This window comes from Rhopalosiphum maidis, chromosome 2, assembly GCF_003676215.2.
Source record: "Rhopalosiphum maidis isolate BTI-1 chromosome 2, ASM367621v3, whole genome shotgun sequence".
Lineage (NCBI taxonomy): Eukaryota > Metazoa > Arthropoda > Insecta > Hemiptera > Aphididae > Rhopalosiphum > Rhopalosiphum maidis.
Genome location: NC_040878.1, coordinates 22,739,363 through 22,763,189, shown reverse-complemented (window position 1 = coordinate 22,763,189; position 23,827 = coordinate 22,739,363). Strand labels below are relative to the sequence as shown.

Below are 23,827 nucleotides of genomic sequence, written 5' to 3'. Positions count from 1 at the left end.
TAATTTTAAATTATAAACTAATATATGAAATGTTAAAATATATATATAAACCTATAATTTTTCTTTTAACCATTTTTTTAATTTTCTTCAGAATAACTATAGATATATAGTTAAAAATTAGATAGCTCTATTATTTTTGTAATCGTTACATTATTACATTCCATAAACTATTCAAAGAACACCTTTGTACAAAATAGTGCTTGCTGATGTTTTTTTTTCTATAGATGGTCGAAAATTAAGTGTATAATTTTGTTTTTGAATTAAAGCTATATTAAGAAAATAAATTATTAGTTCAAAGAAGTATTATTGAGTCTTGATTTTCAATTTTCAAAAGTGGTATATGAAATTTAATGATCACTCTTTTTGCCTATTATAGTGTTTGCAGAAAAAGCGTTTATGTTAAATAATAACCATACACAAAATTAAAAAAGAGATAATTTTCGTCGTCTTATAATATATACTAATACATTTATTGCTTCGTTAAAATAAAAAATAATCATTTCAATATAAAACCTATCTATTTTATTAATTAGCTTCTATAAAACAGTTTTTTTTTTTTTTTAATTTGATACTAACTATTTATTATTACGTAATATAATAAATCGTGTTTAGAATGTTTAAATTATATGTTTACATGTTTTTAGAAAACTAATTCTGTTTAAATTATACATTAATATTTAAAATTAGTTATAAAAATAATGAATTTAGTATTTATATTATCAATTATTTAGGGCAGCGGTTACCAAAGTGTGCGCCGCGGCGTCTTTGCTGGAGCGTCGCAACGATAATCGTTATGTTATCCAAAAATAAATTTAAAATGTTCTATTCATTATTTTATTTAAAAAAAAATCAGGAGCGTCATGAGAAAAACTCAGTTCCAAAAGGGCGTCGTAAGACGACGCGTCTGAGAACCGCTGGTATAGAGTATAGAAACACGTCAATAGCAACCGCAGAGTTGTAGAGTCGTCTTAAGTGTAGAAAGCGTAACTGGTATTTTTGAGAGAAGGTCAATTCTAAATTTCATAATACCAAGAATTATTAGTAAAATAGGAATTTTAAATATTTTTCATTTACTACATTTCTATATATGTTTCTGTTTTTGTAATTTAAATTCATGTTTTATTGTAATATTATAATAATTAAAATTGCATATTTATCATACATAGATTAAAGTGTTCCTTGACCATATGAAAAAAAAATAATGATATATTTTTGGTTTCTCCTCCTAAATCAGCGTGTAAACATATAAATGAACTGCGAGAAATTTTTGGTCAATCAAATAAAGTTTGAGCTTAATACATTTTTAAATAATTGTAGACATTTTTGATATTTTCGTAAATATTTCGTAAACTGTTATGAAAATCGTAATTATTATATATAATATATATGTATATTATCTTTATGTTTATCCACTAAAGTTTTGATACTATGGTATTACGATGTTATGGTGCGATAAACAAGTTTATAACTTAACGGTATTTGCTGATAACTAGTTTTAAATTGTATTGAAGTCAATATTCTACTGTTGTTGTTTTAAAGTTTCTATTGAACCACCATTTTTTAGATCTATTGTTGTAAACAAATCAAATACTAAATCTTATGGCTTTAATACTTATTTTATTTTTAAAATAGCACATTCGATAACAAATTTAAGACAGTATAAAATGGAAAATGAATGACAATATTTAATTCGAGAATTCATATGGTTTTTATCCATAATAGATTTATTAATAACCTTTTTATTATCTAAAATAATATATTTAAATATTATAATATAATATCATATAAATAAATATTTTTTTTTTTTTTATCTAATTTGCATCTGTACTAGAATTGGAGTGTATTACCTATACCATACAATAATACTTGAAAAAAATATTATTCATATACATATATATTTAGTATTATTAATTTATATGATAAATTTTTAAAGAATAAATTATTGCTAATTTTAAGTTTTTTTAGATCATATGTCCCTAGTCCTTTTCATCACCCCTATCATTTACAGGTGCTGGATCAACGAGTCACCATTTACGGAGGTTTTGGTGGTGCCCGTGTGCATGTCGATGGCGCTCAACCTGGTGTTCCTGTGCAACATCGTCCGAGTTCTGTGGGTGAAGCTTCAGGCCGGCCCATCCCATCTATCCAACAGCACGCCATCACGAACACTTTTGCAGGCATTCAGAGCTACACTTTTGCTGTTGCCACTACTTGGGCTCCACTATCTACTCACGCCGTTTCGGCCACCCAAACAACATCCCTGGGAACCGTTTTACGAAGTAGTGTCCGCTACCACGTCATCATTCCAAGTAAGTGTATTGACGATGAAAATTGACTTGGCATGATAAAAATTAATTTCGATATTTACACTCGTCGATACATATGTATTCAATACGATTACCCATAGATGCTTACTGAGAATAAAAAATAATTACATTAAAACACACGTAATATATTCACATAAAATAAATAAAAATACTTGAAAAATAATTGAACAAATAGACTATAAGCAATAGTTTAGACAATTTAATGCCGCTATACAAAAATGAATAAGTAATTATATATGTATACAATTTTAAATCTTGTTACAAAAATTATCTAGATAATTTACCTCAGTTATAATTAAACAGATTGATAAAATAAACATAAAGCATATTCACATCACTGTTAAGTAGAAGAACCTATATAATTATTATACTTAACCGGGAATCAAAATAAATAATACCGACCTAATTAGTTGAATCTATATTATATATCTTAAATCAACTCGTCACGCAGCCTAATTGGATTATATGGTGTAACACTTACTTGAGTTAAAATAATAGTTGTGAAAATCGACCGATTAAATTAACAATCTGGTATAAAAAATATTCTGAGACATCGACACTGCTTTGAAGTTTATACTTCGATGGTCGAAATTTCATACTAAATATTTTTATGTATTTTATTAGATTTTCTAGGTCTATTCTCTAACAACACAATGAAATTCGAATACTATGCATGTTTTCGATTTCAAGTTAACTGTAGGTAAATAGTGTAAGCGTAGTGGTTACAACTAATTATGTTTTATTATTGCCAAAAAAACGTGTACTCCGAAAACGACCATAATAAATTATACACAGCAAACAAAATTTCCCCTTCGCACAGCTTTTGTTTTAAAATAGGTACATGTTTTTTATGCAACTAGTTTTTCTATACTCATTGATTATCAATATATATACATATATTTATGAATAATTTGAACGAGAGATAATAATATAATAATTGTTGAATACAACATTTTTTTACGGGCGAATCATACACATGTAAAATATAAATATGATTAAACTCGTAACCCTTAATCTGATTTATATCTTTAAAAACTATTTTATTATATCTTTTTTTTTTTAATTTATTTATGAATTTTAAATCTACTGATCGACAAATTTGAACTATCAAACAAGTATTTGTAAAGATTCAATTACTATGAATATTATTTTATCCTAAATTAATGATATTATATATTCTATATTTCAACTACTTTAGTGAATAGATCAATATTATCTTCAAAGTAGTTATTAACCGTATAAACATAACATTATGATATTACAAAAGAAGTTGTTTCATCAATTTACAATATTATTTCCCTATAAAAATCTCAGCTTAAGATAAAAATATTTTATCTTAAATCTGAAAATTAAACTTATCATGGTTATGAAACGAATTTATAGCTCACTTAGCTATAAATAGAAGGCATAAATAAAAATATGCAAGTCCTATAACTTCTCACCCCTATAAGTAACAAAACAGTTTTAGAAAATCGAATTCAGACCTTAGCATACCAAACCAAAGTATACTTAACGTTACAATATCAATATATTATTATGATGTATTGGCATGACGATAATTTTATTTTTTTAAATATGAACTTCTCATTATATAATGATATAAGTAACTGGAAAAATATGATTTTTTTATTATTATAATGGTATCGTGATTCGTGACTAAAGCTACTTTATAAATATGGTAATACATTTATAGTGACTTTTATATAGGTAGGTAGAACAATTAAGATAACGCTCAAAGTAGTCCTTCAAATTACACGACTGACTTGGTAAAGTGTATCTACAAAAACAATATAAATATGAGATTATGAGAGCGAAAAACATAGAAAATATTGTTTTTTTTTTTACATAGAACATTAATTTGAATCTTAAAAAAATGTCATAAACCTTACAAGATGCAAATCTGAATTGAAAATACCAAAATTTATATATATATATATATAAAAAATTAAGTTTTATATTATATTGCTACCGTTAGCGTCTTATAAAAAGTAATTTCATACCTCTCCAAAGACCTATTTAGTAGCCATTAAAAATATTAAAGGTGAAATAATCACAAGGTATAAAAATATTTATGTCAAAGGTTTTTTAAAACAATATCCATTCGTAGCCTTTAAAATTCTATCTAAACAATATTATTAATTGTAAGTCCGAAAATGTTTTTAGTATAGATACGTAATATTATTATACATTCTCTATATAAAATTGAATTATTTAATTTTCCTGTACATTAAATTCAATTAAGTTAAATATATTATTTTGCACTAAAATAAACGATTTGATTAAAATAAAGTTTACTTTTAAATTTTTAAAAATGGAAAATTGTAATCAAAACATAATAATTAACTTACTCTGTATCAAATTTATAAAATTAGATATATTATTATAAACTTGTTTACTCTTATTTAAGTATAATACCATAAAAGTGTCAATATATACTTTTCCAATGAAAAAATATATACTCGAGGGTGTTCTTATAGGATATACTACATATACGCCGTATACTCTCAAGATTTTTTTTCAATATTATGAGTATACTGCGTATGCTCTTAATCTCAATTTTTTCCATATTATTGACACGCTCTTTACCAGCTTTACTCCTATAGACCATAAGAAAAATATACCTATTGTATTAAATATTTATAGTTGATGATAGAGTATACTCTCAAAAAAATAATGGGAACACGGTTGTTATAATTAACATACATATTATATCAATAAGCAATTTTGATAAATTGTCACCATCATTATTTATTTTATTTGTTATGTTTTGTTTTCCAAAATATATTATTTTACTAGGTAAATTGTGTAGTTAAATGTAATATTTTACTCAAAATATACATCATAAAATTTATTGTTTTTTTTTTTTTTAAATCATATTAAAATATATATATATATATTCAGTGTATAGATACACCATTAATTTATTATGACAAAAAGAAAGCGTTGAACTATTAATATAGTATTAGTTTGGGTAATAATTAAGTTAGTTTAAGCATCTATTTTTAAATCATCAAAATTGAAACATAAATATTGGTTCAGACCGTTTTTTATTGATGCTATTCTAGTTAAAATAAACGAAAAAAATCGTAAAATTACAGTTGATATCCATACACTTAAGTCTTACCGACCCCCGTCAGAAAGAAAGAAAAAGAAGATTAATCACTTAATACTTTAGAGTACCTATATACTTCCTAGACAATTTATAACGGTCATATTGATTAACTGTGATAGGAAAAATAGTCATTATTGGGTTTAATTTAATGAAATATATTAATTTAATATAATATAATTAGACCAAATACAAGTGACACACGCAGAAAGTTGTTGGGAGTGGTCATCCATAGTTACCACCATAATCGAAATGCACAAAAAATACTTTTGATTTTAAATATATTTTTTTTTTTTGTGGATGTTTTTAATATTAAAAAAGTAGTAATAAAATTATTAGGTAAGTAAAATATTATTTGTTAGGATTGGTGGGTCATAAGACATTGCAATTACTAAGTTACAGTGAAAGTATTTGATTTTTTTATCTTAAAAGTTATTCCGTAACCTTTATCGGTTTATTATGTTTTATATGTATTATTTGCATAATAGTCTATTATTTTTTAATTGTATAATATAATCACTGAATATTACTGAAAAAAATAATAATTACAAAATATAGCGAAAGTAGTCACACACCAACACAGTTATTAAAATTTAAAATATATTCATTATAATTAAGACTGTTGTTTTTTACACCGTAAATATTCACCAAAGATATAATTTTAAAATTGTTTTTATAATATTTATTTAATAGAAATAATAATTTTATTAACATAAAATTATATAATATAAGAGTATACAGTATAGGTAATCGGCGATTACTGAATACTGACAGTCGGACCTCAGTTGTTCGGAAACCGTAATTGAGTGATCATTACCGCTAAATTGTACTCATAATTATTTTAAAATAATATTATCGAGTATGAATATTCTTTATAATTACTGCCAAAACAAAATAAATTACAATTATACAGCTGCCGTTGTTTGTTACAATCCCCTCTTCAATAAGGGCAAATTAATTGTTTTCAAACACCAATCAATATGTTATAAACTACATTTAATATTTTAATACCAATTACCAAGTAATATTTTTATTTGTACAGATATATAATAATTATTAATAGTTATCCCAATTATTAAGCACAATTAAATGTTTTGATGTTCTTATAAATTAAAATTTAGAGTAAATTTTATTTGAAATGAAATGTTTAAATTTAGTTACTAATTATTAATAATTTTAAATATTTCAATAATATATAGTTTTTAGTGGAATTTGATCGTTGCGTTGTACTGTAGTAGTAAATGAACGTAGGTATTTATGTTATTATTTGCCTAAGGGAACACTTTACAAGAAACATCATAAGTACATCAAAGAGCATATAATATTTAATTTGAAATAATTATGCTTGGTTATTAGTGATGTATGATAATATCTTGCTATAATATATTATATAGAATAACTAAAAATTAAAACTATAACGATACCATAAAAACTAGGTAGTTATTATGTACATGTTTAGTTTGTTAATTTTATGTTTGGTAGTAAGGTCTGATTATCATACCTTTGTTTTGGTTTAAAATAATCCAACCACAATTAAAAATCACATTGTTAAATAAAATCTTAGGTATAAGATATAAAAAAATATTTATAAGTTGTAAACGTATTATGTTATACTATTTTAAGAAATATAATATTAGATAAAATGGTTTTATTCTAATTGAAGTATACTTTTTATGTAATATTTAAAAAAAATGTTTACTACTTTGGTTTATTTATTTAATTTCTCTTTAGGAATTATTTGATAAAAAAAAATCTTTAATTTTTTATTTGAATAATTCTAATAAAAACACATTATATGAAGTACATAAATTATTCTTATTAGTATTATTCTTCAACACGCGATCCATTATTTTGTATAAAAAATAGTATAATTTATTAAGGATTTAACTTAATTATATCCAGACATAAATTGGTAATATTTAGCAAAATATCTTCTTATATATATATATATATATATATATAAATATTAAATCAAGTATTAAAATATTGACATATAATAAATACAAATAAAATGTTTATCATACTTAAATAATATAATATTATAATATTTTCTATGATTAACAATAATCCAATAATCAATACACTTGATCACAATTGTATACTAAGTAATATTTTAATAACGCATATAAGTACACAATACACTTGACACAAATGGTAATATTGAACTGTAATATTTTATTTGTAGATTTATTTTGTTGTTAATATTCCGGTTTTTAAATATTTTTTAGGTATGATAATTTTTTCTCACATTTTAAAACGTTTTTGTGATCACAAATTATTTTTATTATTTTTTTCAGGGACTTTGTGTAGCAACATTATTTTGCTTTCTCAACGGAGAGGTATGTAAATTTGACAATTATATTATATAAGACGCAAAATTGAAAATAGTTAGAAAAAAGATTCTGGGTAAAGAAATTACCAATATAAAAAACATTCTGTTTTAAAAAAAAAAGTTTTTTCTTTAAAAACACATGCTTATATATAATGTTCAAACAAAGTTTTAACGTGTCACATTATTGTTGAACCGTGTGTTTTGTTGCGGCTTAAATCTAATTGCACAAGAAATATTTCATGTAAGAAAATAAGAATGATTTATTACAAAACACACGTTTGTTTCGATCCGAGTGAAATGTAATGAATACCTATGTATTCGAAGTGCACAATACACATCGTAAGCGTGGATTACACGTCTTGGAACTTGTGAATAATTTTTAAATGCATATATGTATACCATAGTTATAAATTAAACATTAAGGTCATAAATCATAATCATAATCGTAGAACCTATTTTAATGTCCGTGACTTTAAAAGTATAAATATTAGATACCTATGGTGGTATGTTTTTACGAAATTCGGGGGAAACATGCACAGTCATTTTTGTTAATCCGTATACTAGTCCATACAATATTTTGTTTGTAATCGTTACGATTCTTTCGTCCAAATGCTATTGCACTTAAGCCAATGACACTTTTTGACGGAACAACGCAATCGAAATTGTTCTCAGTCTAGTTCTTGATATTTATATAATATTATATTGTTGTTAGATATTATGTTTTTAGATTCAAATTATTACCTTACACAATTTATCACGTCTTGGATGAAAAAATTTCAAATACGGTTTCGATTGTCGGGGGGGGGGGGAGTTCCAGATTCGGGGATCCCTTAATTGCGCCCGCTGATCCAGATGTTTCCGCGGTGGCCCCCGAGTACACTTGAGATACTATGTCATGTCGTATGTTGATTTTTCTCCACAGGTTGTAGCCCAAATCAAGAGACGATGGCAATTCATGTTTTTCCGGACGAGGGCAAACTCGTACACAGCAACAACGGTCTCGGTACGTCAGGTTAGCCACTGTTTACTATTTGCACGTTGCACGCACCACATAACCATCGCTACCTGCATAATTTGATACGCCGCGCGTCATCCGACGATCGCAATCGAAATTATGTGAAGTGTCTCTTAGGTCACTGGGCCCTGCTCCGGTGGACATTTCATCGGTTTTACCACGGTAACGGTTTTCGAACGTGACCTTTGACAAGTCCATAATAACGCAAATACCCAACCCTCGACCCTCGAGTATTACGGTGACTGGCCAGATTACTTCCTGTGTACTGTGCATGGGGTCTCGGGAGAATTTTCCGACCGGCCGGCAGCTGTTAGCATTCTCATCGGTTTTCGCTGACCAGTTAACCGATGTTTTATAGATATCACATAATATTATGTAGGCACTCTGTGCCGGTCGATCACGAGTGCTTTGGCGTTTTTCCACCGATTCATCTCCGGTATCCGGTCCCGCTGCACCAGACCACGGACGTCGGTAACGTTTCAAAATCGCTTACAGTAGTTTAAAGCGACTAAATCGATATAGTTTTCTTTTTCTACCCGTGGATATATGTACTTTATATAATACTTTGTATTATATGTATTTTTAAATTTTCCAGGGGCTTAGTTAAATATGAATTTGACGATTTGGTACACTTCATGTATGTCAATAACAGTATGGTAATTTGTTCTATTATCAAAAACTTAATATCCTTTTACCTAGGTATGAAAACAAAATATTAACCTTTTCTGTCCCAAATCGTTTAACTTACTCGGAAAACAAGAAGATATTTTAAAAGTATTTTCAAAGTATTTACTATTTAGTGGTTTTATATTTTTATAATAAACTCTGTGCGGTTATTTTATTCTATAAAAAAGTTTTTTTATGATTTAATAAGAATAACAGCCCAATACATATACGATACAAATTTATTCACTAAACGGAAAAAAATGAAAAAAAATTATTATCGTACGTGAATTTGTGTCATTTTGTAGTTTTGTACCACGTAATTTTTATGAATACTATTAAAACTAATACATTACCACGAAGATATATTTTTAAAATAAAAAACATATTTTTATAAAATAAATAATGTTTTAACCTAGTTATAAAATCATTCTACTTGTCTATACATTATACTTATATTTAATATGTTTATATATCGTTATGAGTATATCGAAAAATTTATAACAAATTATTATAATATAATACTACGCAGCGCACATATCGAATAAAAATTACATACACAAAATACCTATATATATATATACATATTTTATTGGATCGAAATAATCAGAAGTTGTAACTATTTATGGATATATACCATATATGTGTTTTTATTTTATATGAAAGCGGCTTCTTGTAGATGGCAAGTACTAAAATTGCACGTGGAGATTATTTGAGATTGCCGTATGCATTCAATGGTTGTAGGGCATTTTTGGTCGATAAGACCGTGTTCGGATTACGGACGAGGGCTTAAATTTACATGTATACTTCGGATTACCTGAACCACGTCACCGTACTTACGTAAAATACAGCATTTTTTCTTCTTAACTATCATAATATCATAATGATACAGGAATGCTCTTTAATAATTATTTTACCATGTGTGTGCTACGGTATTTTGTCGGCAATTTTAATATAACATTATGGTTTACAGTGAATTTATTGAACTACCAATTTAATGGTTTACGTTATTAAGAATAATATCAATATATATTTTACAATAATTAAATACTTACTTTACTTTTTTTTTTATTAAAACATTTATTTTTTTATTATTATTAATATTAATATAGCTCATTATTAATTTACTACCTAATTTATTTGTTTTAAAATTATTTCTGAGATTTTTCTATGATGTTTTATTCCGAACGAATATATGCTATATATTTGTAAGACGTAATTTATATAATAATAATATATTCTGTTAGAATGAGCATTTTATACGCAGCTTTTGTATGCTGGAAGCATTTATTTCTAAAATTTAAAAAGCAATAGTGGAGGTCTAACGTGACATATTTTTTTATTAAGTGTATATCGATGTCTTGATTTATATCCTCGTTTCTTCAGGTTTATATTTATCATCTGTGTAAAGTTATTTTTATTTAGTGGCATTTCATGTTCATATTTTTTGATTCTATATTTGTCACATATTTTATATTTTTTGTTTAGTGGATAACCGTTTTTGTCATTCTACATTGATAATTTGTAGATTTTACTCGGAATTTATAAGATAGTTTCTTTTTGTTTTTTTTTTATCCGACCTTTAATTTGTCGATTAAATTACAGTTAGTTTCCGTAAATCGGTAACTCTTATGGTTACTCTATGTATAACAGATATTTTGGATTTTCATTTTTGTGTTCAACTATTTTATGTGATACTTAGCAAGTCTCTCGTTATTATGGTATGGGAGGTGATATTATTATGCTTTTACATGAATGGTAATATCTTCAGCCGTGTATACACATTATGGATAGTTTAAAACTATATTTTTGTTATTTTAAGCATTATTTTTTTAAATTTATCATAGGTACTATATAATATAATATTATAGTCACTTTCTCTAAAAATTTGTAATGTTATAAATTAGGTATTTGACTAAAAATATTTAGATACGTTAATTATTTAAATATTCTCTAAAATTTTAGGGAAATTAGAAAGAACTGTGAAACATGTGTTAAATTAAAGTTTTTTATTCAACTTAAGTTAATTTACATTTTTGTTGATAGGTTAATAAATTATATTTTTTAGTTACTAGTTACTGTTTAGTAACCGTGGATTTTAATATAATATAATGCACAACATACGTAAAACATTAATTTAATTTTTACCTTTTTATAAATAAAAAATGTGAATTTATCAAATACTATTCAGAAGTTACACTATATGCTATAAATGAAGATCAAAACTTAAAGTACCTATTGAAATCATTAGTATGGAACTAATCTAATTTTTGTTTTTAGTATTGTCATTATTATTTTCTACAGGCGTTTTAAAATGTACTGTTAATTTATTGTTCTTAAAGTTCTTATTGTTTACTGAGTTTTATAGAATAATTTCATATTCCTATTACAATGGAGATCATTGTGTTTTTTTCAAACTAGTCAGTATCACTTTTATCTGCGTATGATATACATAGTTTCTAAATATTTTTGGCACTACGAACTGCGCTAGATGCTTCCGTGTAATCGCAATATAAAAAATACAATTCATTCGTAAACGATTGATAGGAAAAAAAATAACAACAACAATTGAAGTTTTTATTTAAATACGCTTAGAATTATTTTATCAAATGCAAATTATGTTATACATACGTTATTTAAAATGATTAACTGATTTATTTTTTTTTTTTGCAGTATTATCTCAGTAAATTGATATATCTTTTAAAAAGGTGAATAATTTGTGTTTCATCTTCAATTACATTATAGTATAGGTGTACAATTATTTAATCCCCATTTTTTTATAGACCTAGTTAATTAGTTATTTTGGATTTTATCAGCATTATACTTTTACTGCGATTTTCCATTTCGCCTAATTATCTAACATTATAATATACTGTTGCGACTAAAGCGTATTTATAAATAATGGCATTTAATCAACATGCCGGTGATCAGTAGTTAAACATGTTATCGGAAGCTTTTAAAGGCAAAACAACACACACGATTATTGAAATATACGATGTGTTATGTATAGAACCATAGTGGTCAACGATATTGGACATGGACGCATTGTTTTAAAAACAAATGTATAAAATGTTACAAGGTACAGCACGTTTTTAAATATTAATTGGAAATAATTGAAATAAAATCCAACAAAACACAAGAATGCACATTGTCGAATTGTTAAAAGCAACGCAGTTCAAATATATTATAATATGGTATCATTGACCGGAAAAGATATAAAATTATCTTTAAATATTTTTAGATATCATATACAACACACAAATCGTGTATTATTTCATATCTCGATAAAATATTATAACACATTACCTCACAAAAGTTATTTTCTTACTATAAACATTAAATAAATGTCAGTGCACAGTTGATTAATAGTTTAAATCTTACAATTTTAGGAAACACATCTTCTATAACAGAACTTTTACCGAAACCATCTCACGATTCCAATTTCACTAGTAATTACGTTTGTAAAGCAATATCAGTGAACAGAAAAATGTAGTTATTTGGAAGTATTGGTCAAAACTAACTTTTGTGCTTTATCTTCCTTACCCGATAAATCGACAAATACTATAAAATATGTCAATATGAAGCAATTGACACGTCTCGAAACTAAGCTTATTTATGGAAACATATTCATTACTTTTGTGTTTTTTTTTAATATATTTTTTTTTCTAATGAAAATTGTTTGCTTCATTATGTTAGGACCATGCATAAACAACTGAGTGTCGCTCTACTGCGCCTTAAGTTTTGAGTTTACTTCATCATTAAGTAGGTCACTTCAATAGATGTGTTAAAAATTTTCTCGAATGGTAAACTTTTGCGTAATATAAAAAACAATTCTGAGCAGCAGCAATCTTTTAGCTTTTATTTTTGAGGATGTTTTATAATATAGTATTGTTGGTAATCTATAATGCTATAATTAAATTTATTGTTTTAAAAATCATTGCACACGTTATTTGTTTAATTTTTTTAATATAACATCCTTTATACTTAATATTAGCTTATAAATCAATACCAATGCACCATATATGTAATGGAAGTTATGGAATAAATTGCTTTAAATGTATTTTAATATTTTGAAAATTGTATTGCTTATAAAAAAAATAATAATGCTTATACATAAGCACGAAAGAAAGTGTCTACAATTAATATCTATTAAATTACGAGAAGATAATAAAATTCACTTAAAGGAGAAATCGTTTAACTACCCAATTTCAATAACATTTAAACTTCAAACGCTCATTAAAAATTAATTAGGTTAAACGATAAAATGTTTATTTTAACTATAGCAACTAAAATATTTATGAGAAATCTCGTTAGAAATGTTCAAGCATTAAGTATTAAATTTAAACATTATTGTATCAATTTTTAAATATAAAATAATTTGTTAAATGTCATATTTATCTCAAATTTTGAAAAAATTCTAACTTCAAACGAATAAAAGGAAAATTTTCACTGTGATATATTATCAATACTTTGGAATTTCTAAAAACTTATTAGAAACTGTATATTAAACTATATGATTCTTTTTAAACAAAAACTAAAAACAGTTTAGAAGTTTCTGTAAACAGTTTAAAAAGAGCATATTATTATTATTATTATTATTATATTATTGAAGTTATAAAGTATAAAGTAATGACTAAAAAATGACAATTTTAACTTAATTTAATCAAATTTCAAGTATTTACAGTTTTTAAGTTTTTATTAATAACAAAAAATAAATAAAACCAAATTTTTCGAAAACTTTTATTGTTGTGTAAAAATTCCTATTTTTCAGCAGTATTATTTTTGCTGATTATTTTAATAAGAACAGAACAATTTTTAACTTAAAAAATACAAATTCCATCATATATTCAATTTGTTTTACTAAAATACAGACACACCCATACTTAAATATCACTGTAAAACCAATATGTTCATCAACATTTTAAGAATCTTTCTAAAAATAATATTAATTTTTGTGGCATTATAGATTATGCTGATTAAAATTACATTGATTCATTTTTACTAATTTTAAATGATGCACACATAATTATTTAGAATAATAATTTCAGCATGGTATCAAACAAATACATGCAATTATAAATAATATAAATTTAAAAGTATTGTGTTTTTAACGATTAGAAGTATACCTATTATAGATGCTACATAAATTCTTTAAAATTGTTTTTTTAATTTAAAGTCGTACATATACGTATATATAAAATAATATATTATTGAACATTTAATTTAATCCAAACTTAATTAATAATTATATAATCTAGTTCACTAAATTGATGACATTTTTTTCATACTTGACATTTAAAAAATATTATTACTGACCAAGCTTAACTATCTTACTGTTATATAATATATTCAGTTGTCTATTTAAAAATAAACAATAGGTAACGGCAGGTGTCATAGAATAAATTGAAATCAACGACTTTCTTTTATAGTGAAACAAAAATAATGTCGAATGCTACTTTTGGATGTTATATTAAATTAATTGACAGCTCAGTAAAGGTTAAAACTAAGAATCCAAAAAAAGGAAAACCTACAAATAAATTGTAAAATATCCCTTACATGCCATGTAAAACATTAAAGCCCCGCTACCTACACATTTTTTATAATTATTAAAAATATAGAATAATATAAATTTGTAACTAAAAAGTACTTAGTAATAATAATAATAATGTTAAATATGTAGAAATTATAATGCGTTATAATAGTATTAAATAAAATATTATAAAAGCAAGAATAACACAGTATAGTCACACACTTAAAATCATATTTTTATTTGACTAATAATAAATAATAAATACTGATGTTGAAAATAATTTAATTAACAAAAGTTAAATTTCTTAATACAAAGTTCTTGCTAATGTGTTCATGACTAATTACCAAAGTATCTTAATCGTGTTTACGTAAACATTTTACCAGGCACACTTTAAATATTACCACTATAAACCACAACCTTTTAAAAATTAATTGTCATTTTATTCTGGTAAATTTTAAAAGTAACACGAAATATTTCAGCAAAGTGATCTCTGATAAATATGGGGTTTTCAGGAGAAGATAGGAAATACCTAAATACACATTTTATGACCATTTTAAATTTGAATATATTTTAGTGTGCGCATACATAATACGTATGCTATTTAAATAGCAACAGGTATTTTCAATGCCAAATCCGGATAAATAGAATTTTTTTAGTCATTTTGATCTCTTAAACATGGGTTTAAGATCGAAATCGACTAAACAACAACGAGTCAATGTTTTAATTAAAATCATGACGATTTTCCTATTATTTTACAAATTTCCGTGCGATTCCCCGTAATTGAAACATAAAATTGTAAATTAATGTACAGAAATTCAAAGAAAATCTATTTTAAATGGCTACCCAAATGGAAGTAATGCGTCATTTGCATTCATGCATGGAGAATGATGGAACTCATTTTAAACAATTTGTAAGATGGATATGGGTATTAATTCATTTTTTAAATACATAACAATATAGAAATTACAAGTGTTGTGTCAATTTGTTTACACTATTCTTAGTGCATAAAACAAAATTCAAGGTAAACATATATTTAAAATCAAATAAAGTCTTAAAAATAATATATATCATGTCTAAAAACATATTATGAGTGAAAAAATACTCCAAATCACACGGCTAAGTTGTATTGCGTATGCGCACACTGAAATATTTACAAATTTTAAATCATCGATAAATGTGTATTTAGATATTCCCAATCGCCTCCCATAAGCCCCATATCAATACGAGTTGACTGGACTGAAATATTTCGTGTTATATTTAAAAGGAAACACACTGTAACTATAATATATTAGGTATGAACGTATTATTTAAAATAAAATATATAATATTATTTGCACGCAATAACTATCTATAATATTTTTCTGTCTATTTCAGTATTGACAGCATTTTTTCCTTTTCAAATGCTAAATATGCGTATTCAATTTCTCAATGAATTTAAAATAAGTTCTCTAAGAATGTACAATCTGTGGTAATTAAAAACGAATAACGCTAATTAGAGGTTTAATAATATAGATACAAAATACAACAATAGAAGTTAGGACTACAAAACTACATATTATTTAAAATTGACTTATAATAAAATGCCAGTCATTTCATCCAATAAAAGTTAAAGTTTTTATTTTCATATAAAATGTATTTAAACTGTTTTTGACTTTTGTATAACTCTAAATATTTTTGATTCCATTCCATTATACTATAAAAGACATATTTTCTGTTTGAACTCATTATTTGTCCAGAATTCTTATCTTTGTATTATAACAAATTATATTTTATTCTCGCATTTTTCAGCTATATACATAGTTATTATGTTACTCCGCTGTTTTATCCACAATGTTGGTTGATTATGAATACAACAATATAATAACTTGAATATTAATAGTACTCTCATTGGTTTTTTTATACATAGTAATAATTTATAAATTTAAAATAAGACTTTTAGAAGAATTACAAATACAAACAAAACAATAATTTCCTAAAATATAATGAAAATTAATCGTTATATTCAGAATTTTATAGGAAGTCAGAAAGTGTCAAAATAAATGTCATCAAAATAAAAAAGTTAAAAAAATAAACTATTACTTTTATAATTAATATCTAAATACATTATATCGGGTGAATTTGTAAAATTAAAATGTTGACTATTTTTGCTATATACATTTAAAATTATAGCGATTTTAATAAATTTAGTTTCGTTTAACTTTTTAGCTTCAGTATCAATCGATAAAATCGTGTTTAAACGATATATTTGGTATTGTATAATTTATTGACGTGATAATGTTCTTTAAGAACACAATGAATCTATTACCCTACATTAAAAACATTGTATGTACATAACATTTTTATGTATAAATATCTTTGGACAACTTATGTTTTTAGATGTTTGGAATTAATTAAAACTAATAACAAGGGCTTGAAACTCACTACCAAAACTTTCTTTTAATCTTTTTCGTATGCTTTTAGAAAACCAAAAAATCTTTGAAAATTAAAAAGAAAACTTAATATAAATTAAATATTTTAAATAAAAAATATACTATGTAAGTAAAATAAATTATAATGATTATGAATAATAGTGAATTATGTTTGCTCACAGCTTTCCAAAATAAAATAGATTTTTACATGAAAAATGTAAAACCAATCGCATTTAATAATTATTAATATACAATATAATACTTATCATTTATTTATTACCTATGTAAATATAAGTGTATGATGTTTATTGATAAGTATGTTAAGTTTGAAACATCATAATTTTTAATGTTTGTCGCTAAACGTGCTCTCTAATTTTGTATTGCATTACGTTTCCGTGTCAACTACATCCATAAATACATTTGCCGAAACACTTGCTAATATTCATAATAAAGTTTGTTTAGTGGGAGCATCGAAATTAAATAGAAACACTATTAAATTGTAACCATCTTAGTGAACTTTAAGAGCATTATTTCTTTGTCCATTGAATCCAAATTACCTTTGGACACAACTTTCAACCCTTATACTTGATAACGTTGCGAAGCCAATTATTATCTTTCACCCTTGAAAATGACCAGTTTCAATAATTGCTTTTTGAATAAATATTATATTAATTATTGTTTACTATTTATCCCTTAATAAATTCAATATTTCAACTCATATTTAATAACATACGAATTGTGAATTCAAACTTGAGAAAAGATTCAATTAGTAATTTAAAACTTGATAATTCTGTCATTTATTTTTAAATTTACGTTTTAATATAATACTCTTAATTTTAACCATAACTATCGAGATTTATTAAAAACATAATTAATTATTAACTTATGAGTACAATCATTAGCTTTTCTCACTAGAAATAATTTTTATTTCATTAATAAATGTAGAAATTATGTTAAAATGAAGTATGAACTATATTAAATCCATTTTATATTCTGAGCTGAGTGGCAAATGTATTGATTCTACAATGGAATTTTTTTTTTTGTATATCTGTCATCACATTTTGCAGCAAAAAAAAAACTTCAATTTTTATGTTTTAGCGTAATTTCTTGCGAAAAATGTAATTTAAAATATTAAACATTTTTTTTGACAATAGAGACTATGAATTTAACAACATATCATAGTTTACATAATTTTACTAACGATTTGATAATTATAAAACGGAAACATATGATTAAAACAACTTGTATTTGTTTATTTCATATGTTTTTTTCTTGTTTTACAATGTTATTATAATGAATAGCGTTGAGTCATTTAATTAATTATATTGTGATTTTTTCATCAGTGATCAGTGTAATATTGTAAAATTGGAAACTATATATTATTCTCTGCCGCTTTGTTGAAGTAGCCGTTTATATTAAAATAGTATATTTTGTAGACGATTTAACTTAATTATTGTCTCCATGTCTACGAAATCACAAAGTGGTTTGATGTCTGTGATATAATATTAAATTTTTATATTATATACATTGTATTTTTCGTGAAGCTATTTGACGTATGCAAGCTTTGTGATTTTCATATTATTTCCTTAATCGATATTAGTTTAATAACCTAAGATAACCGTGTATTAGTTATTGCCAATATTTTATTTACTTCGTGTTAAATAAATAAAAAAACAATTAAAACTTCACCTTGGTCTTATGTATTCTATACTGAAAGGTTTTGATAACATTCAATATTTAAAGAGAATGCAGTTGGTTTTATATTCAATTAAATGATTTTAAGTTACCATTTGATTTGAGTTTTTGTTTAATTTATTATTCTTACACTGTTGAGAAAGTTCAACTAAGTTTGTTGTGCATACATATATCATTCGAACACTTTAGTTGATATTCAGTAATAACTTCAATTTGATGTTCTAGATACTTTCAATTGTTCATAACTTATAACGTCTTCAGAAAATAGTTTCTTATTTATAGTTCAATTTATTTTACTTAAAAACATTTACTAGGTATCGACATTTGTTTTTGTTTATGCTGATACAAAAATAAGATAATTTATAGTTTGTACTTAGTAATATATTTTTATTATAACACATATTTCTTCGTTTTGAACAATTCATTTTTTATTTAAGATTTAAACATAAACAAAACGCTAATTCAATTAATAATTTTATTTCAAATATAATTCAATAAATAATTTTTTTTAAATAATATATCCAATTAAAATATTAAAAAATATATTTGTCTTTTCATGATATATTTTCATTAAACACGGTTGTTTAGTTTTTATTAAATATAATGATTGATTTATATTAATAATCGGATAAAACAAATTTATTAGTCTATTATTCTTGCACGACCGTTATGTTCAAAAGAAACAAAAATCAATATACTTGATTTCACTTTTATATAACCATCTAATTTTGCAAATATATTTTATAAAACAATCCAACTGGTGATTAATGCACTATTAATTGTACTCAAAGTGACGATATTAAACCTTTTTTACCTATGATTCAAGTCAAATTTAATTAAAACTTAACTTATATTATTTTAAATAGTATTATAAAATTATAATATATTATTGCAAAACAAGAAATGTTATAACATAGGAAAAATAATAATATGTATTTAATACAATGAGTACAATACTACACAATATGACCGCCTATTTTATAAATACTTACTGGCTACCCACATGTTATTCTTCGTAACACAAATGTACCTATTTAGCCTATATAATACGCCGTACAATCAACTATCGTGCTCAATCATATTATTTGCACAGTGCTTTTTTGATGATAGAAAATTCATTTTCAAATATATTAGCATTATTATACATACTATTTGTAATCTACGAGTATAAAGTAGGTATTCATACATTAATCATTAAAAAATACTAGAAATCACAGGAATTTAAAAATTACAGGGCAATTATTCAGTACACTTTGTAAACTACTTTGTTTAAATCAGTGTTGCAATCAAAATGCATAATTTTTTATTGATTTTAAATATTCTTGTAAATATAAGCATAAAAAGATATCACTAGTTATCTTAAAATTGAGATGGTCTGCAGCCTATAAAATATTATCGAAGTGGTCCGTAGTAGTAAAAATGTTGGGAAATAATTGTCAATATGAATAAATGCCATTTTTACTTAAATGGAAATAATAACAAAAACGATTATATTTGGATTTTAATAGATTTCAAAAGAATAAGTTCCAAATCACAGGAAACGAAACTATGATTGAGATCAGGTTACAAGCTTTTTAGTATTATGTAAAAATTGTCGTGAGGTTTTAACATTTTGTTTGGAAGTAATGCATAAATTAGTTGATGCACTTCACGTTAACTTTCAGCTACTATAACATATAATTGGACAAATAATAAAGGCGTTACTTTAAAAGTTCTATCCACATACCATGCGTTGGAGTTCCCTAAAATTTCACGGGCAATTGGACGTTCAAAAATTAAAATCTTTTCAATTTCTTGAGAACTATCAGCTAACAAAAACTTTTCTTTAATTCTTACACAGGGAGAGTATAGTTGAAATTGTTCTGGTATTATCAATGATTTTAACTCTTAAAAGTTTTAAGTCTTTTGGTTCTGGCAGTATACTACTAATATTTAATATCCTTTTCATCGAATTTGTTTTCTAAAAGCGTTTCTACTTTGAAGAACTTCCTAAAAAAAGTAAATTAAAAAATTGTTGTTATCAAATAAAAGCTTTTAATAATTGAGAGTATAAAGTTACGTGTATATCAGTGTTTACTACTAAAACTGTCTACCATAAAATCGTTGTTCTCTTATACTTTTTTATTATAAACATTAAAAAATATTATTTATTAATTTTGTAAAATATAATATTAGTCAAAAATTACATCATGTATATAAATTAATTATTATAAATTATGTAAGTCGTTGATAGTAATTTTATTATTTGCTACAACGTTACTTTTCAACAAAATCATATATCACTTAAATAGTACCTTCGAACTATCCCATTCTTATACCCAGTTTCTGTACATTTGACATTAAGACACGTTCAACATCACTGGTATTATTCTTTCAATCAAGCCAAAATATAAAATTAAACTTTTGACGCTGCCACGCTGAAAAAGCAAATATTTGATAAAATTGGTTTAATTAATAAACCATTAACTGATTTATTAAACTTTAAACGGTTGAGGTAATTTTAATAGTGATCCAAAATCGATTACCGACAAAACGAAAATAATCAATACCTACCAATATTCAGTTATTAAAATTGTAATTTACGTGGTCAAATATTGAAAAACCACACGAATCATGGAAATAAAATAACATGAGTTTTTTTTTTGTAATTTGTCCATTAAAATTAAAACTGTTTATACTAGTCTGTGCAAAATCTTGTAAAATTTCTCAAAAACTATTGATTTTAAACACATTTAAAGTTATATTAATGGGATAGTTATACCTATAGTGTATCCATATCATATATATGCTAGAAAATAAGCGTATTAAATATTAATCAATATGACGAATCAACTTTTTATGCAAATTTATGAACATTTCACTGTTAGGCGTGTTGACCACACTGTTCACCAACGATTTTTAACACGGTAAGATAGCAATACATCGGTATGATCACATGATAAATAAAAAAAAAGTATGTTAGGGTCAACGAAATTCTTATTTTAGTCCTTATATGTTAACTATACGTCTGTCCAACTACGTATTCATATCTCCCATTGGATTATATCTCCATCCTTGCGTGTATTATAATATATTATTTATATTATTTGTATTATTCGCATGGATCGTTATTGTATAGTTTATATTTTCTTTGCATGTTCAAACGCATAATAATAAAAAGAAATAATATATATTTTACCTACATGCAATATACTCGTATATACGAACATAGACATCAATTGTGCATATGCGTCTACGTTTATGTTGTTAGTTTTATCATAATAATATATATATTATAGCAGCAAGCGCACTGCAGTAGTTGATATCATGATATTATATTCTTATGATGTAGTGATTTATATACTTACATATTCAATTAAGTGAACTTACATTTACAATAGTATTGATAGTGTAATTAGGTTTTGTTATTTTTATCATAGTATTAATAAATAATAAAATAATTTACACTTACATTTCGTAGATTGGAAATAATTTTAAATAATGTGTTGTATATACAATATAGTTTAGCTTTATAAATAAAATTTAGCTTAATTATGATATAAAATTAAAATATAATCTGCTTATTATGCTGTGTGTTTTAATTCAACTACAACTTAAGGTTAATTTATCAAAAATAAAAACAATTAGTCAAGTTAGTTTTTAGACAGTAATACATATTATTTTATAATTTTCAAAGTTCCATTTTTATATTATAAAAAAATGTGTAATATTACTTCATTAGTAAAATTAATTTAATAAACGGTTGACTCAAAAATCATTTGAAACATTCATTTTTAATTTATTGTATTTAATTCTAATTCATACATTTTCTTAAGTTTCATAAGACACTAAAAGTAGATTTTGATCTCATCTGATACGTATCTTCAGCATATTTTTATTACACAAATATTTGAAAAAAAACCAGATACCTATCTTTGTCATAAATAACCTGTTGACATTCATAAATAACATTACTGTAAATTGTTACATACCAATGAACACCAACACTGACTTTTCTAGGAATTGCTTTGCATCGAAAATAAGATAAATTAATATGAATTATATGTTACAGTTTGTAAGATCAACCGCAGGTCCCGGCGATAACGAAGATAAAGTTTAAAGGCGAGATGTGGTCATAAAACGTCATTTTTCAACGGAATATTGAACAATTTTTTTAAATATATAATAAATTGTATGTTTGTACTAATCTGGCACTTACGGAGTTTCCATTTACAACACAATAATAAACTTATTTGTGAGTTCATAATTAATGTTACGTATAATTATGATTCTATTTACATTTTTAATTATTATCCATTATAACATTATTATGTACAGTTATTGTTAAATATTGTATTTATGTAGTTTATAAAAAACATATAATTAGTTACTTTAATACGTACATTATTAAATTTAAATGCATATTATGTAAATTATACCTATTTATAAAGCGAATTAACAATATAAATACGTTTTGTCCTAACAACTTGAGTTATTTAATATTATTATTCATATAAATAATAATTACGTGTTTATACAATAAATGTATAAATATATTGTAAAAGCTTCAATAATTATTATTATAGCCAATAACCTGAATAAATATTTATTAATAATTTATTTTTGTTTCAAAACTCTATTTTATTAAAATAAACATAAATATACAGTTCTAAAATCATAAATTTTCGAAAGAAAATCAAATTAGATTCTAATTTCGAAGGTAATACTAAATTTCAGTTATTGAATCAGTGTAAGTTTTATTACTTTAA

At 24.5% G+C, this 23,827-nt stretch overlaps 1 protein-coding gene across 5 annotated transcripts in view; it reads left to right on the top strand.

Moving 5' to 3' along the window:
• LOC113551151 (calcitonin gene-related peptide type 1 receptor) overlaps window positions 1-23,365 on the top strand; it is a 140,883-nt gene extending 117,518 nt beyond the window's left edge. For 4 of the 5 annotated variants that reach the window (XM_026953203.1, XM_026953204.1, XM_026953202.1 and 1 more), the window contains exons 8-11: window positions 2,009-2,309; window positions 7,734-7,775; window positions 8,691-8,780; window positions 23,131-23,365. In XM_026953203.1, coding sequence (XP_026809004.1) covers window positions 2,009-2,309; window positions 7,734-7,775; window positions 8,691-8,780; window positions 23,131-23,178 — 481 coding nt within the window. In that variant the 3' untranslated portion in view covers window positions 23,179-23,365. The remainder of the gene's footprint in view (window positions 1-2,008; window positions 2,310-7,733; window positions 7,776-8,690; window positions 8,781-23,130) is intronic. The other variant, XM_026953207.1, reaches the window with a different exon arrangement.
• Window positions 23,366-23,827: the final 462 nt, after the last annotated feature.